At 35.4% G+C, this 19,131-nt stretch overlaps 1 protein-coding gene across 3 annotated transcripts in view; it reads right to left on the reverse strand.

The window, feature by feature from the left end:
• Positions 1–19,131, reverse strand: part of SCAPER (S-phase cyclin A associated protein in the ER) — a 411,590-nt gene that overhangs the window by 208,916 nt on the left and 183,543 nt on the right. For all 3 annotated transcript variants that reach the window (XM_047796974.1, XM_047796976.1, XM_047796975.1), the window contains 2 exons: positions 11,575–11,640; positions 811–937 (listed from right to left, as the gene is read on the reverse strand). In XM_047796974.1, the coding sequence (XP_047652930.1) occupies positions 811–937; positions 11,575–11,640 (193 nt within the window). The remainder of the gene's footprint in view (positions 1–810; positions 938–11,574; positions 11,641–19,131) is intronic.

Genomic DNA, 19,131 nt, shown 5'->3' on the forward strand with positions numbered 1-19,131 from the left:
GATTCTTTTGTATATAGCAAATATCACACAATATATTTTAAGCCCAGAAAACAAAAAAATTGCAGCTAATAAACACAGATGGTCATTACCGTAAATAAAAAAATTAGATACCACCTAAGTGATATAAATTGTGCAAATTCTGATAGGTTCATCCAGTTACAAAGAATTTTTAAAGACATAAGAAAATATTTATGATAAAATCAGCCATATAAAATAGTGTAAAAATATACAGTAAAAGGATTAGGGAAAAAATACAATAAAATGTCTATAGTGGGTATTACAAGGAGTTTAATTTCCTCTTCGTAACTTAAAATTTTCCACAGTGAATAATAAACACTATTAAAATCATTAAGGATTTTTTGAAGTTATCATTAAAACATTTAATGTCTCCAAGTCATTAAAGAAAACTGCCAAATATTCTATTGGAAACAGGAAGGAAATTGGTGTTTTGTAAAAATCTGTGATTTATGAGCTTTATAATTCAAAGTTTTATATTTTCTGCCATAAAACTGCTTATCTTTATTACTTTAATTTTGTTAAAATGATTTCATGTTCTTTGCATGGGGAAAATATGACTGAGAAAACCATGACCTAAAGAATATATTTTTGCCATAGAGGACTTCAACTAAAACTAAAAACAATTTCGATTTCATTAGGAACAAGAAGAAAAAATATCCACCAATGTTTGACCAGCTTTTGAAAACATAGAAGAAACACATACACTGAAAGTCTGCCTTCTAGCCCCATGGCCTGTCATAATAGGAAAGAAACGTAAAGACTAAGGCCAGAGGTCAGAGATTAGTTACATACCTCTTTTTCCAATATTCTAGAGATCTCACCAAGGGTCCGATCTAAAGCAGAAACTTTATTATTTGCCCATGAACCACTGTCTTGTACTTGCAGTTGTTTTAGAAGATCTTTGGCTAATCGTTGAAGCCTTCGATACAAAATGAAAGAAGAGAATGACATGAATGAATCAGACTATATTTCATTTCCTAAATATTTCATTTTCCTACATATTTTGAAACAAAAGTTACTTTCATGATTGTATTAGAAACTGCTTCCTTCATAGAGAATCTAAGGGAATTTAAAAAATCCAACAAAAAACACTCCTAAGGCTGGTATTACTTCATATTCACAAATACTAATTTAGTCCTTATAACACACAAGAGAACTAAAAGACAGGAATGTCCATCTCTAGTACAGGGTAAGCGGAGCAAATGCTGCCACTGGTTTCAGCATAAACCTTAAAGTAGAATAGAACTGGAATTGGGGAAAAGGTGAGAGTATGATGGCAGAGAATATAATATCCTGGGCAGGTTTTCACAGTTTGATCTTCAAGGTAACCTTAGATATTAGAAGCACTGTAAAATCACAGAATGTCAAACTCCCCATGTTCCAATTTTTAGGCAATTTCAGAATTGCCTGCCACTGCTGTTGTCATTTACTTAGACAATACAGCAATTATTTGTTTTTCACCAAGAAAAACATACATTTTCTAGACTGTAGAATTCTTTAGTAAGGGGACTGAATGCATTATTTCTTTGAAGCCTTTACTTCTTCTGTTTCATACACCTCACTCTTCAAGTAATTCTTCTCTCCTTTCCACTTAGTTGCCTGGACATCTCACCAAGAGACACTCACCAGACATTCTCCCAGACCACTCCACTTTCCCCCATGTATCATTTTCGTGGGGTCTTACTTCCATTTTTATCCATGATAGATTCCATAAGCCATCATTACAATCAATTTCTTGTAACCACATTGCTGTATTTCCTCTGTGTTGTTGTGTTCTTTACTCCTACAGCTAAACCCCAGCAATGGTAATTTATTTACTATTTGCATGCATTCATTTATTTAGCTGGATTAGTGAACAACTGCCAGCCTTTTCCATTTCTGATCCTGAGAAAAAGTCATACCATGCAAAAGACTGATACAACTACAGATTCAGAATCTTACCAGTAAGTTTGTCTAGTCTGCTCACTCTTCTGCAAACACTTGCTTCAAATACTGCCCGGTCTCCTCACGATTCCACCCTTTCCTTTCTCCCACTTGCTCACACAGTAAGATCTTACATGTCTTAGAGAAAATGTAAGTTATTGGAACAAGAAAATCCTCACTTTCTGCCACAAATTAATAAACATATCTACTTCACCCTATTTCTCCTATTTCAATCAAGGAAGACTGATTCCTCCCAGGTGGGGCTAATGTTGCCACACAGGCTCTGCATGCAAGAGGTCTTTCTGGATCTAAATTCCTCTCTTCCTGTTTCGGTGTCTTTGCAAATGTTCTCATTCATTCCTTCTGAAATGCTTCCCCCATCTCCATATGATATAGAAAATCCCTTAGTTCTTAGCTCAAACATTGCTTTCTCTAATTTGACTATTCCTTCAAATCACTTTTCACAAGTCTCTCCCATGCAGAGATTTACAACAGAACTTTTGTTAATGATGGGAATCTTTCATATCTGTACTGCCTAACATGGTGGCTGCGAGCCAAATGTAGCTATCATGCACTTGAAATACAGTTAGTTTGACTGAGGAACTAAACTTTAAGTTTTATTTAATTTTAATAATTTAAATTTAAACAGCCATATGTGGCAAGAAGTTATACTGGACAGTGCAGAGGCAGAGTACTTATTTCATGAGAGAGAGTTCTTATTGACTCGTTTACCATCTTACCCATGGCACCTAACATGCTACCTCAACACAGGTATACCCAATAGATATTTAATGATAAATGGACTAAGAAGAAATTTCTTCTTTATATTAATCTTAATAATATCCATAACTTCTATGTTACAAAATACTTTCATGTACCTTATCTTAGTCCTCTGAAAAACACTGTCCATTCCTGTTTGAAAAATGAAGACGCTAACGTTCAGGTAAATTAGGTGACTTTCCCATGGTCTCACAACTGGTAAATGTTTTACTGGGACTAGAAACCTTTACCTTTCATCTTCAAATTTCATGCTCTGTCTCCATATCATATTAGTCAATTCAAATGAGGAAATTTTATTTGCAAATGAATACCCTAGAATATAATTACATCTAAAAATGTATTACGTAAAAAATTTAAACTTCTCGAAGAATACAAGAACAAATGCAGCTCAAAAAGGCACTGGTGAACTCCAGCTTAAATCTAAGCTATCCACTTAAAGTTTACTTTCATTAAAGTCAAAGAATGAATACAAATTCTAAAATCAGAAATACCTATGCTTAAATTCTGGCTCCAGCACAACACCACATAGGTAAACTCTTGGGAGATTATTTAACTACTCTCCATCTCAATTTCTTCAACTTAAAAGTAGAGATTTCATATATATTTCCTTTCATAGCTTCTGAAGATTAGAGATAATCAATGTACCTAAAACCATTTACTAAAGCAGATGTTCAATAAATGATTACTATTTATTGACAGAAAGTCTCAATCTAACAAAAGGAAAAAGGGAATATAAAAATACAAAAATAGAGTAAGAGCAACACACTTCCTTTCCTTCTAATTCAATATGGGCTTGAGTCCCATCCGATTAAAGTTACTGACCTTATTATGTGGACGAATATTGGCAGCAAGCTTCATTGTGTGATAGATAAGTAGCCACTTCAGCTTTTGGCTGAATAAAGCCTGCACACCATGTAACTAAATACCCAGCCATAGCAACGGATGCATATGAATCTAGCAGTATTCTTAGCAAGAATACTCACATTCCACTGTAAACCAGGGGTATTTAGGGAGGCATAAGAACCATTTTAATTCGCAGAATACAAGAGGCTTGTATTTCACTCTGAGGTAAATCAAATCTGGGATTCATATGAACCTACCCTTCACGGAAGAATGCCAAATCAAGGGGATGCTTTGGTAACCTGAGCTAAACTGTTTTACTCCCTACCCCTACCTCCACAGAAGTACCACAAATAATATAGCAGAACTCAAGCCGTGTAAGCTGTATTTTCCCTACAGGGCAAGAACAGGAGCTGTTTAGAGGGTGCAGCTCTTTTAAATAAAGAAATTATAATTGGAGTTACTTCTGACAGATATTTTTTCTAACATGCAAAGAAAACATGACGGTTTCATGACCCCTAGCTTAGAACATGTGAATTATGTCTCAGGTAAATGGCTTTGTGGAGAATGTTGTCAGGTGAGGTATTTTCTTCTCAAAATCTGAGCAAATTCTAACAACTCTAAGTTCAAGCCTGTCACTGATAAATGTGAAATGTAAGGGCTCCTCTGTAAGGAGTCCTACCTTTTATTAAAGTTTTGGGAGGTTTATTAGGATCATTGGAAAGATTTATAAAAGTGTAAGAAAGGAGACGGGGTCCACATTGTTCTTTAGTGTGATGGACAGGAAGACATAAACATATTAACTTCTTTTTTTCTTTTACCTCCTCTATTTGAAAGGTACATAGTCAAAATTTAGGGCTATTGGTTCCCCCTGTATTTTTAAATAATATGATTAAGCTTAAGCTAAATGAAAGAGCTTAAGAAATCTTCATATAAGATGAAAAAATTCAGTGTATATATATTGCTTCTGACATTGGACCACCTCTACTATTGCCTGCCAGCACCCTTTCTTGCAGGGGGGTGGGGGTGGGGGGGAAACAACACATCTTCAGCTTTTAGGGAATTACTTGCCCTCATATTTACATGGGTATTCTAGATATGCTCAATGCTATCAGGGTGTTGCTGCTCCCAGGTTCTCATTCTTCATGGAAAGATCTAGAAAATGTGTGTATATTATTTTTTTAAATAAATGCAAAATATATAAATGATATAACATTATATATGTATATAATTATATACACACACAGTTGGCCTTTTAATAACAGGGGTTTGAACTGTGTAGGTCCATTTATACATAGTTTTTTTTCCACACTGTATATGTACCACAGGATGCATGGATGGTTGAATCTGTGAACACGGAACCTCAAAGGGGAAGGGCTGACTGTAAAAACTATAGGCAGATTTTTGACTGCTCAGAGGATCAGCACCCCAACCCCCATTATTCAAGGGTCACGTGTGTGTGTGTGTGTATGTGTGCATATATCCCTAAACATTTACACTTGTATTTATTTCTATTTATATATATTGGAAAATATGAGTTAAAACTGATACCTACAACTCCAATTCATCACCACAGGGTTTTTCCCTGGGTATATTTTTAGCTCTCTTCTCCAGCAGTGAACAACCCCTACCTTCCATCACCCTTACTGTATTTAATGTGAACAATCCCCCTACATGTAACATATCACCCATCCTTGTTTACGTATATTACTATCTTCCTGCTTGGCCTCTGACTCCCCATTTGGGATTCTTCTGCCCTTCTCACCCTGCTTTGGTTTCACACCCTTTGCAAGGCTACCTTGACAGACTGTGACAGGATGACATTCAATGGATATGCTCTCTTCACTCTGCTCTGATTCCCCATGGTGCCAAACTCACATGGAAGCTCCTTGCTCTCTGCTTGGGCTCTGAACCTCTATATCTGGCCACCCCTCCTCAGCCTACTCAGGCTCTGACACCCACCGCTGTGCCACTGCTGCATACCCCCAGCCAATGCAGACAGATGCTTGGTGCTCCCTCACCTAAGAGCTTTAGGACCGAATTTTTCTGGAAAGGGGAGAGGTAACTGGAAGAAGAGCCACTTTCATTTATTAGCTAGAATAATTTTCTTTATAAAAAGACAATTCTTTTCATCTATTTGGTTAACAATTTTGATCAGTTACAAAAATTATCCTCTTTGATTCTCAAACTGTCCTATTCTTTTCTAGTAGTAAACTCTTCAAGTCAACTCCTGAGTCTTTTGACAAAATGCTAGCAGTCTTTGAGACTTTCCTTGCCATATAATATGACAGACCATTCAGATCTAGAATTAGACATTTTTCTAAGAAGTTCTTGCTTTTAGTGTGAAATGATATTTCAAGTCCCAGATCAGTGAGTACATGGGATGCTCACCGCTACTCCATTGGTCATTGTTTCTAGGCCTCTTCAATCCACAGAGCTAGGAAAGAAGTGTGTGTGTGTATGTATATGTATGTATACACACAAATACTCAAAACAGTTTTTTATAGGTAAAATACCTCATAAATTCCTATAATTCAAATTCAGTCCTGCAGGGGTTTTATCTCATCTCTACTGTATTTCCTATTATATCTCCTTTCATCCAGACCAAGAATTCTGGTAATCAGGAAGACAAGGGATGAAAGAATGCTATTCTTCATAATCTCCTTTACTTTATCCCATATTATATGCACACAGACTCAAAATAACATTATTAATAATATCACTAACATAATTAGAGAATAGCTAATTTTTTTACCATGTGTTTCCCCTATTCTCCCCAATCTTTTCCTTAAGCTATAAAAACACCTGAGATACAATTACATAGAATTCTTTCTCTTCTGGCCATCAGTTTGTCTTAGTTCTATAAGAAACCATGACTTTAATATTTATCCCTAGTCTTTACGTTGATGTCTAATAATTTTGATTGTTTAAAGTTCACTCTCCATCAGTCAGAATGGCCATCCTTAACAAGTCTACAAAGAACAAATGCTGGAGAGGGTACAGAGAAAAGAGTTCCCACCTTCATAGTTGGTGGGAATGCAAAATGGTACAACCACTATGGAAAACAGTATGGAGGTTCCTCAGAAAACTAAATATAGAACTACCAAATGACCCAGCAATCCCACTCTTGGGCATATATCTGTACAAAACTGTAAATTGACAGAGGAATGGATTAAGATGCAGTACATATACAAAATGGAATACTACTCAGCCATAAAAAAGAACAAAATAATGCCATTTGCAACAGCATGGATTCAACTAGAGAGTCTCATACTAAGTGAAGCAAATAAGAAAAAGACAAACACCATATGATATTACTTATAGGTGACATCTAAAATATGGCACAGACAAACCTGTCTACAAAGCAGAAACAGACTCACAGACATAAAGAGCAAACTTGTGGTTGCCGAGGGGGAAGGGGAGGGAGTGGAATGGGCTGGGAGTTTGGGGTTCGTAGATGTAAACTATTACATTCAGAATGGATAAGCAATGAGGCACTACTGTAACAGCACAGAGAACTATATCCAATCTTTTGAGATAGAGCATGATGGAAGATAATATAAGAAAAGGAATGTATGTGTGTGTGTGTGTGTATATATATATATATATATATATATATATATATATATATATACCCAGGTTTTTTTTTTCTCCTAACCTACAATTAAAAAAAAAAAATCCTGGTTGCCCTATGGCCAACAGAATGTAGCAAGCAAGGACAAAAGCAGTGTAGATGTAACTAGGAGGCTGCTACAATAATCTAGATGAGAGACAGTGGTAGGTTAGACTAGTCTAGTTACTATGAAGATAAGGAAGAGTGGTCAGATTCTGAACATACTTATTTTATTTGTTTATTTATTTATTTTTGTCTTTTTAGGGCTGCACCCACAGTATATGGAGATTCCCAGGCTAGGGATCAATCTAATGCCACAGCCACACCCACACCCACACCAGATCTGAGCCGTATCTGTGACCTACACCATAGCGCACAGCAATACCGGATCTCCAACCCATTGAGAGAGGCCAGGCTTCGAACCTGCATCCTCATGGATACTAGTCAGGTTAATTTCCACTGAACCACGATGGGAACTCCCTGAATACATTTTAAAGACAGAGCCAACAGAATTTTTTTTGATGGACTGAATGTGGAGTGTAAGAAAAAGGATGACTCTAAAGATTTCAGATGACTCAGTTTAAGGATGGACTTCCCATTTCATAAGATAAGCAAAAACATGAGGGGTAAGGTTTAGGAGCAAATTTCAGGAGTTTTGAACATTTTGCACATGTTCACTTAAGGAGTCCAAGTGAACAGAGAGGCATCCAAGTGAAAATGCTAAATAGGAAGCTGGAGTTCTGGGGACAGGTCTGAATTGGAGATAAAAGTTTAAAATTCATCTGGTTACTAGCTGTTTAGAGTCAAGAAACTAAATGAGATTACCATGGGAGTAATTCTCTATTTGAACTCTCAGGACAAAGGCATGCTAATGTTAGAAGTGAAGGAGACAAGACAAAAGATACTGAAAAAGAGTAGCTATTCAAGAAGAGAATCTAGAGAAAGTTGTGTAGTAGTGTGTTACATTAAAAGCTCCCTTGAATTCTATCTTGTTAGTCATGACTCACATACTCTCCCATATAGTGAATACGGACTTGGAAAAATGTTTTGCTTTGGCCAATGGGCATAAGCAAATATGACACAAGCAGAGGCTTGATAAGGCTTGATATCCTCTATAAACATAGATGCAAACCCCCCCAATAAAGCAATCAAAACTAATTCAACTGCATATTAAAAAAATTATACACCATGCCCAAATGATGTCTTCCTTGAGGCTGACCCAGGCATCCTTACACAGCAGTCAGAGGAGAGCAAGAAAGCAAGCTTGTGAGAAGCCTCAAGACTTCTAAGGCCAAGGCTCAGAAGTCATATATTGCTTCTGCAGTAGACTGTGGGTCAGAACAAGTCAAACGCCCGGAACAAGTAGTTCAAGAGTAAGGGAAATAGAGTCCATCCCTGGGTGGAGAAGTGGTACAATTACATTGCAAAGGGGCATGCCTCAAGGAATGGCTCAACAAATTCTGGCCATCTCTGCAAACACTATACCAATACCTACATTAAACTGCCTAAAATGTTGGGTATACTTCTAGATTGTTTTATAAAAAAATCTCTTCCATTAATTTGTATTACTATTTACATGCTAATATAAAACTATTTTAACTATATATCTATTAGCTGAATCCTACCTCATTCTCCTTTAAAAGTTTTTTCCTAGAAAGGTTCATTTATTTTTCCATGTTCTTTAAAATGACTCTACCTTTATTTTTTAAGAAGATTGTTATTTGACTGGAATTGCATTGTATTTGTAGGAGAATTTACTATACGGTATCTTCAATCCAAAGGTATAATTTGACTTTCCATTTACACAAGTCATCTTTATATCTCTCTTGTTAGCATTTAAAGGTGTATTTTTATAGTCTTCATAATTATTGTTAAGTTTATTCTTAAAAGGTTACTTTTTTTGCTATTGTAAATGATATTTATATTTTCTGATAATCAGAAAGAAAAGCTATCAATTTTTGCATCCTGGATATATTGTTGCATAATCCCAGGTAAGTTACTTACCCTCTTTAGGGCTTAGTTTCCTAATGAAATTGATTGCGTTGATATGAGTAATAAATGAGTCAACACATGTAAAGAGCCTGGCATAAAGACTCAATAAACATTACCTATTAATATTGTCACACTAATTTGCTAACCAGCCACTTTATTGAATTGATTCTTGTTTTTCCTAGTTTTTCTATTGATTCTCTGGGTTGTCCATATACACAGTATCATAATAATCTTGACATAATCTTAATTTTATTAACTTCTTTGCTATTTTTTTTTAAAATGGCAATGGCTAATAGCTCCAGAATAATAATAAATAAAAGTAATAATCTGATGGTCTTATATCTGACAGGCAAGAATATTTCTTCTTTTCACTGCTGAGTATAATATTGGCTGTGGGTTTGTCATATATGACCTTTATTATGTTGAGGCATGTTCCCTTACAAATGACTGGATCAAAAACTGAGCAGAAGATCTAAATAGACATTTATCCAAAGAAGATAGATGGCAAACAGGCACATGAAAAAATGCTCAGTATCACTAATTATTAGAGCAAGGCAATTCAAAACTATAATGACATCATACCAGTAAGAATGGCCATTATTAAAAAGTCTACCAAGGGAGTTCCGTCATGGCTCAGTGGTTAACGAATCCAACTAGGAACCATGAGGTTGCAGATTCAATCCCTGGCCTCACTCAGTGGGTTAAGGATCCAGCGCTGCTGTGAGCTGTGGTGTAGGTTGCAGATGCAGCTCGGATCCCGTGTTGCTGTGGCTGTGGCGTAGGCTGGCGGCTATAGCTCCAATTAGACCCCCTAGCCTGGGAACTTGAATATGCTGCGGGTGCAGCCCTGGAAAAGGCAAAAAGACTGACTAAATAAATAAATTAATTAATTAATAAAAAGTCTACCAATAATAAATGCTAGAGAGGGTGTGGAGAAAAAGGAATCTGCCTACACTGTTGAGGGGAATATAAATTGGTACAGCCACTATGGAGGACTGTATAGAGGTTCCTTAAAAACTGCAAATAGAGCTACCATGTGATCCTGCATTCCTACTCCTGGGCATGTATCTGGAGAAAACTAATTCAAAAAGATACACGCACCCCAATGTTCACTACAGCCTTATTTACAATAGCCAAGACATGGAAGCAATTTAAACGCACATCAACAGATGAATGCATAAAGATGTGGTAATGACAGAATATTACTCAGCAACAAAAAAGAATGAAATAATGAAATTTGCAGCAATATGGATATACCTAGAGATTATTATACTAAGTGAAGTCAGACAAAGGAAGACAAATGTCATAATGTATCACTTATATATGGCATCTAATAAATTGATATAAATGAACTTATTAACAAAACAGAAACAGATTCAAAGATATAGAAAACAAACTTAAAGTTACCAAAGGGGAAAGGGAAGAGGGATAAATTTGGAACTTGACATTAACAGATACGGACTACATATAAAATAGTAAGAACCTACTGTATGGCACAGGGAACTATATTCAGTATTTTCCAATGACCTACAAGGGAACCAAATCTAAAAAAGAATAAATATATAGACATATATACATAAACACACACGCATATGTGTATCTATATAAAACTGAATCACTGTTGTACACCTGAATCTAACACATTTTCAGTTAACTGTACATCAATAAAAAAAGGTTAAAAAATAAATAAAATACAACTTCAAGTGCTAAAATGTAATCATATATACAATAAATAAAAAATATTTAAACAGTTTTTAAACAGGTTCTAAGCTCCAGATTTATACTGCCTTTCACTAAGACTATACCAGTCTGCACTCCTATCAGCAGTGCTCTGTAGGCACTTTTCTCACTGGTCTCTTATGGGGTCTACTTGAGAGAAGCAAAATGATGATGTATTTCTTTACTTACATATTACACTTAGTAGTTACACTTATACTCAGTGGTGGAATCAAAATCCTCATCTGCAAAGTGCCCTCACAACAAGGTTGTGCCGGTCTTGAATACCATCTCCTCAGAGAAAGAACCAGCATAACCTTGCCAGGAACTGTTCTGTTAGAACAGGGTTCCTCTACCTCAGCACTATTATTGTTTTGGATGAGATAATATCTTGCTGTGGAGGGCTGTCTTTTAAACTGAAGAATGTTAACAGTATCCCTTGCCTCTACACACTTGTAGAGCAGCACCACTTCCCCAAGTTTTGATAACCAAAATATCATATATCCCCGGACACGAACAAATGTCCTCTGACAAAATCAACCCCAGGTGGATACGACTGTGTTAGGAGAATAAAATTCTAAGCATCATATACGAGTCCATGACCACAGGCATACAATGATGGTTTAGATAAACTTTTGCTATAGGCAGAGTCTGAAGAGACAAAGAACTAAAATGTAGGATTAAATACTCACTTTGCTTTATAGGGTGAATCCGAGCCAGAATTTTTTGTTTCCATTAAACTTTCATATTCCTTGGCCCTGGAAAGAAAAGAGTTTTACCACTGTTAGTTACTTCGCATCTAATTTTTATAACAAACTAAAACTCTGTGTTTTTCCTCTCCCAGTATTAGGAACATTACCACACTAATTTTAACACTTTGATTGCTAGACTGTTTCTTTAAAATGCTGTAAATGCTATCAAAAAAGACTGAAAAATACCTATTTCCTCACAGAATAGAAAAGAGAGTCATAAAAACATGTCTGAATTTACAGACATGGTACAGAACAGTGCTTATTTTTCAGAATGATTAAAAGCTGGGTAATTAAAACTGAAAGCATATTAAGTTTCTACAAGTTGGATGAGGTGGCTGATTATCTATGTACCTCAAGAGATATATAATGCAAAATTAAATAAAGGTAAAAAGAGTCATTTAACTCCAGAAATAATTTTGTTTGGGGCTGCACCTGCAGCATATGGAAGTTCTCAGGCTATGGGTCAAATCGGAGCTGCAGCTGCCAGCCTGCACCACAGCCACAACAATGCTGACTCCAAGCCATGTCTATGACCTATACCACAGGTTATGATAATGCCAGATCCTTAACCCACTGAGTGAAGCCAGGGATGGAACCTGCATCCTCATGGATACTACTCGATTCTTAACCTGCCGAGCCACAATGGGAACACCAAAAAATAATTTTAAGTCAGCAGAAATGATCTGATCACACACTCAAAATATTTGTTTTCTTTTGCTCTTGTTATTTATACTGACTAAATACCAAAAGTATGCAAAAATCTGAGATAACACTTCTCTGTCATTGTCCACGTATGCTCCAGTTTGCCTTTACCAGTAAGTAACAGCCATCAACAGGTCACCAATCTAAGCAGATGTCACTATAGCAGTCCATTAAGGATGACCTTACAAATGTTTTATTAGGTCAGTCTCCCAAGGCAATAGAAATATAAATGAAAATAAACAAATGGGACCTAATCAAATTTATAAGCTTCTGCTTAGCAAAAGAAACCATTCTTTAAAAAAGACACCCTATGGAAAGGGAGAAAATAGTTGCAAATGATGCCAACCAACAAGGGTTTACTCTCCAAAATATACAAGAAACTTATAAGACTCAACAACATAAAATCAAACAACACAACTGAAAAATGGGCAGAAGACTTATCTACAAAGAAGGCACAGGGATGGCCAGAAGGCATATGAAGAGATGCTCAGCATCACTATTAGAGAAATGCAAATGAAAACTACAACGAGGTACCATCTCACGATGGACAGAATGGCCATAACAATAACAAATTCTGGAGAGGTTGCAGAGAAAAGGGAATCCTCCTACACTGTTGATGGGGATGTAAATTGGTATAGTCACTACAGAAACTATTCCTCAGAAAACTAAAAATAGAATTACCATATAATCCAGCAATCCCACTTCTGGATATATATAGGGGAAAAAAGTATAAAACAAAAAGATAACATTCATCCATATGTTCACTGTACCACTATTCACCATAGCCAAGACATGGAACAAAGTCAATGTCCATCAACAGACGAATGGATTAAGAAGATGTAGTATGTTTGTACACACACACACACACACACACACACACACACACACACACACACACACTGGAATACTACTCAGCCATAAAAAAGAATGAAATAATGCCATTTTTAGCAACATGGATGCAACAAGAGGTTATCATACTAAGCAAAGTTAAGTCAGAAAGAGAAAGACAAATATCATATGATATCACTTATAAGTCATCCAAAATATGGCACCAATGAACCAAGTTATAAAATAGAAACAGACTCACAGACATAGAGAACAGACTTGTGGTTGCCAAGAGGGGAGGAGGGGTTGAAATAGACTGGGAGTTTGGGGTTAGCAGGTACAAACTACTACTTTTAAAATGACAAACAGCAAGGACCTACTGTAGAACACCAGGAACTATAAACATTCTCCTGGGACAGATGATCATGGAAAAGAATATAAAAAAGAATGTATATATATGTATAACTGACTCATTTGCTATACAGCAGAAATTCTGTCAACACTGTAAATCAACTATACTTCAATTTTTTAAAAAAAGGAAATAAGGTAGTCAAAAAGAATAAAAACATAAAATACATAAAATGAGAAAAAACAAAACTTAATTTGCCAATTTCCCTTTTTGGAGGCTAATTTAAATTCTAACCATTCACCCAAAGAATTCTAGTCTCAAAGTATTAGTCCACTGGCCCATTAATTAGTCACAATGTACACCAATGACAAGTGAAAAAATAAAAACTGCCTCATAAAACATCTGAAAGATGCAAATTTCAATAAGCCAAGTGATAAAAAAGTAATCTAGAAGTTCCTATTGTGGCTTAACAGATTAAGAACCAGACACATGAAAATGTGGGTTCAACCCCTGGCCTTGCTCTGTGGGCTAAGGATCCAGCGTTGCTATGGCTGTGGTGTAGGCTGGCAGCTACAGCTCTGATTCAATCCCTACCCCAGGAACTTTATGTTGATATGTTTGCACATGCGGCCCTAAAAACAAAACAAAACAAAGCAAAACAAACAAACAAAAAAAACAGGGGAAAAAAACAGAAAAATGCAATCTAGCACAGGTTATACTTGGAAATGAAGAAATAATTATAATTAAACATAAATTATGTATTGTTTCAACCTGTACACGCTCATTGCTATCAGCCAAAATATTAAGGTATATCAAAAAGGGGGAAATACCACTTTTCAAACTGCCAGTAATTGTGACCCCATATGAAAGGTAGAAAAAGTAACAATTATGCATGGTTGAATATGTTCCAAGCATTGTGCCAGGAACACTGTCTCATAAGGTTCTAAAAACTCAATATGCTATTGTATTCATTTTATAAATAAGAAATTGAGGCTTGGGGATAATATGTCTATTATATGAAAACATATTTGTCTGGGGCTTCAAATGGAAAGTATTGAATACATTCTTCTATTCATGCACACCTAACTAGAAAATTACTATCCAAAAGAATCCTAACTTTACCTGAAGTGATAGTTAACCATATTAACTTGAATCCTGTCTTGATTTCACTTTAGAAATAAATACTTATTTCTAGAATCCCTACTCTGTATAAACTAGACGACTATGGGGGATAATAAGCTTTATATACATAGCATGGATGGGGTCCACACATAGCAGGAATATTCAAAGTATTTATTCTCTAGAAGGAAGAGGAATATAAAGCATTAAAAGATACATAATTTAATAAAGCTAAGTAAGTGACAGATGAGTACTGATACAAATGCTCATTTCCACCTAAGATGCTAAGGGAAGTTTCCTCAATGAAATGCAATGAAAGACAGTGTCTGAATACATGAAAAAAAATGCCATTAATAGGACAAAAAAGTGAAAAAATAATGCTATAAATGCAGGGCAACACAAGTCACACTTAGGAAACAACATTCAGATCCCTTTTGCTGGAATGAAAGATTAAAATATGGGAATAGTGAGAGATAAATCTGAAAAGAATTCTCTCAGGTACTTTATTACAATTAAATTCTGGTTATCTATTTTTTAAATACTGACCCATTTTACTAAGAATTTAAATTGTACTATATACTGCCTTCCCACTTTTAGTCTCGTCATCTTGCTTATACTCTTTATCATCTGTAAGAATGGCTCTTGACACACTATGTATCCAGCAACATAGGCTGATAATTATTGTTTTGTGCAGTTCTCTTTCAAATCAAATAAAACAATCCAAAAATTTATATGGAACCATAAAAGACCCAGAATTGCCAAAGCAATCCTGAGGAATGAAAACCAAGCAGGAGGCATAACTCTCCCAAACTTCAGGCAATATTACAAAGCCGCAGTCATCAAGACAGTGTGGTACTGGTACCGAAACAGACAGACAGACCAATGGAACAGAATAGAGAACCTAGAAATAAACCCAGACACCTATGGTCAATTAATCTTCGACAAAGGGGGCAAGAATATAAAGTGGAAAAAAGACAGTCTTTTCAGCAAGTATTGCTGGGAAACCTGGACAGCTGCATGCAAAGCAATGAAACTAAAGCACACCCTCACAGCATCCACGAAAATAGAAATGGCTGAAAGACTTAAATATAAGACAAAACACTATCAGACTCCAGGAAGAGAACATATGCAAAACATTCTCTGACATCAACCTTATAAATATTTTCTCAGGTCAGTCTCCCAAAGTAAATCTCTTAGAAATAAAAGAAAAATAAACCAATAGGACCTAATCAAACTGACAAGCTTTTGCATAGCAAAGGAAACCAAAAAGAAAACAAAAAGGCAACTTACACAATGGGAGAAAACAGTTTCAAATGATGCAACCAACAAGGGCTTAATCTCTAGAATATATAAGCAACTTATACAACCCAACAGCAAAAAAGCCAATGACCCAATGGAAAAATGGGCAAAAGACCTGAATAGACATTTTTCCAAGGAAGATATACAGATGGCCAACAAACACATGAAAAAATGCTCAGCATCACTGATTATTAGAGAAATCAAATCAAAACTACCACGAGATACCACCTCACACCAGTCAGAATAGCCATCATTAATAAGTTGACAAATAACAAATGCTAGAGGGGGTGTGGAGGACAGGGAACCCTCCTGCACTGCTGGTGGGAATGTAAGCTGGTACAACCACTATGGAGAACAGTATAGAGGTACCTTAGAAATCTATACATAGAACCACCATATGACCCAGCAATCCCACTTGTGGGCACATATCCAGAGAAAACTTTCCTTTAAAAAGACACATGCACCCGCATGTTCATTGCAGCACTATTCACAGCAGCCAAGACATGGAAAAAAACCCAAATGTCCATTGACAGACGATTGGATTAGGAAGATGTGGTATATATACACAATGGAATACTACTCAACCATAAAAAAGAATGATGTAATGCCATTTGCAGCAACATGGATGGAACTAGAGACTCTCATACTGAGTGAAGTAAGTCAGAAAGAGAGAGACAAATACCGTAAGATAACACTTATATCTGGAATCTAATATAGGGCACAAATGAACATTCCCCCACAGAAAAGAAAATCATGGACTTGGAGAATAGACTTGTGGCTGCCACGGGGGAGAGGGGAGGCAGAGAGACTGACAGGGAGTTTGGGGTTGGTGGATGCAGACTGTTACATTTAGAATGGATAGTTGATGGATCCTGCTATTCAGCAGAGGCAACTGTTTCCAGTCTCTTGGGTAAGAACCTAATGGAGAATTAAAAAAATAGGTGTGTGTGGGTGGCTGGGTCCTATACAGAAAAAAATAGAAGGAACAATGTAAATCAACTATACCATATAAATATTTAAAAATAAATATATACATACTTGAAGATTATTAAATAAAGAAATAAATATATACAATTGTGTCCAAAAAAAAAAAAAAATACCAAGGAATAAACTTAACCAAGAAGATAAAGACCCATGTGCTGAAAACTGTAAAACAATTGTGAAGCAAACTGAAGATGATTCAAAGAAATGGAAATATATCTGATGCTCTTGGATAGGAAGAAGTAATATTATTAAAATAGCCATGAAACCCAAAGAAATCTAAAAATTTAATGGAATTCCTATTAACATACCCATGCCATTTTTTACAGACCTGGAATAAGTAATCCTAAAATTTATGTAGAACATCAAATGACCCAGAATTGCCAAAGTAATTCTGAGAATAAAGAACAAAGTGAGAGATATAACCTTTCCAGACTTCAGACTATAATATAAAGCCACAGTAATCAAAACAGTGTGTTACAGCCAAAAAAAAAAAAAAAAGATATGGATCAATACAACAGAATAGAGAACCCAGAAATAAACCCACACACCCATGGGTAATTCATCTATGAAAGAGGCAAGAATACTCAATGGAGAAGATATTCTCTTTAACAAACAGTGGTGGGAAAACTAGACAGTTACATGTAAATAGATGAAATTTGAACATTCCCTCATACCACATATGAAAATAAACTTGTTTAAAGGCCTAAATGTAAGACATGACACCATAAAACTTCTAGAAGATAATGTAGGTGAAACATTCCTTAATATATCATAGCAATACTTAATTAGATCAGACTTCTAAGGCAAAAGAAATAAAAGCAAATGGGATCTAATTGAACTTAAAAGTTTTACAAATAAACAAACCAAAAAGGCAACTTATTCAATGGGAAAAATACCTGCAAATGACGCAACTGACAAGGATTAATATCCAAAAGAAGAGAATTAGCTTGTACAACTCAAAAAAAAAAAAAAACTACAAAAAAAAAAAAACCCAATCTCAAAATGGGCAGAAGATCTAAATAGACATTTTTCCAAACAAGGCATAGAGATGGCCAACAGTCACATGAAAAGATGCTCAACATCACTAATTATTAGAAAAATGCAAATCACAACGAGGTAAAACAGAAAAAACTGAAAACTGAAAAAAACACAAATGTGGAGACTAATCAACATGCAACTATAATAAGTCTTGATGTTGGGTAGTGTTAGTCTTCCAATTTTGTTCTTCAATTTTTGGTCTTCCAAATAAACTTCAGAATCACCTGCTCAATATCCACAAGGTAACTTGCTGGAATTTTGACTGGGACTACAACAAATCTACAGCTCAAGTTGTGAAGAACTGACATCTTGACAATATTGAATCTCCATATCCATGAACATGAAATATCTCTACAATTATTTCTCTTATCATGGTTTTATAGTTTTCCTATTTTTAGAGATTTATACCTAAGTACTAAATGTGGAGGAGGAGACCAAAGTTGAGTATATGATACATTATTTTTGAATTTCAATTATACTTTATTTACCAGGAAAATGATTGACTTTTATGTTAACCTTGTATCTTGAAAACTTGCTGTAACTGCTTATTTGTTTGTCAATTCTTTCAAATTTCACACGTACACAATTACGTCATCTGCAAGCACGGACAGTTTTATTTCTTTCTTCTCAATCAATACAATTTTCATTTCCTTTTCTTGTCTTAATGCATTAGCTAGGACTTCTATTACAATATGGGTAAAGAGTGCTGATATGACATTCCTGTCTTTTCCTTATCTTAGCGGGAAAGCTACTAGTTTCTCACCATTAAGAATCATATTAGTTATAGATATTTTGTAGATTGTCTTTATAAAGTTGAGCAAGTTTCCCTTCTATTTCTACTTTACTGAGAGGTTTTACTAAAAATAGGTGATAGATTTCTTCAAATGCTTTTTCTATATCTCTCATGTGATCTTTCCCTTTCAGCCTATGGATCTGATGATTATATTAATTGATCTTCAAAGCTTGAACAAGTCTTGCATATCTGAGATGTATCTTACTTGATCATGGTGTGTAACTCTTTTTATACATTATTGGATTTGATTTGCTAATATTATAAAGAGAACTTTTGCATCTATATCCATGAGAGAGATTTGTCTATAGTTTCCTTGTCCTTAAATATCTTTATCTGGTTTGGTTATTAGCATAATGCTGGCAATACAGAATGAGTTAGTAAGCATGCC

The sequence above is a fragment of the Phacochoerus africanus genome, chromosome 9, assembly GCF_016906955.1.
Source record: "Phacochoerus africanus isolate WHEZ1 chromosome 9, ROS_Pafr_v1, whole genome shotgun sequence".
Lineage (NCBI taxonomy): Eukaryota > Metazoa > Chordata > Mammalia > Artiodactyla > Suidae > Phacochoerus > Phacochoerus africanus.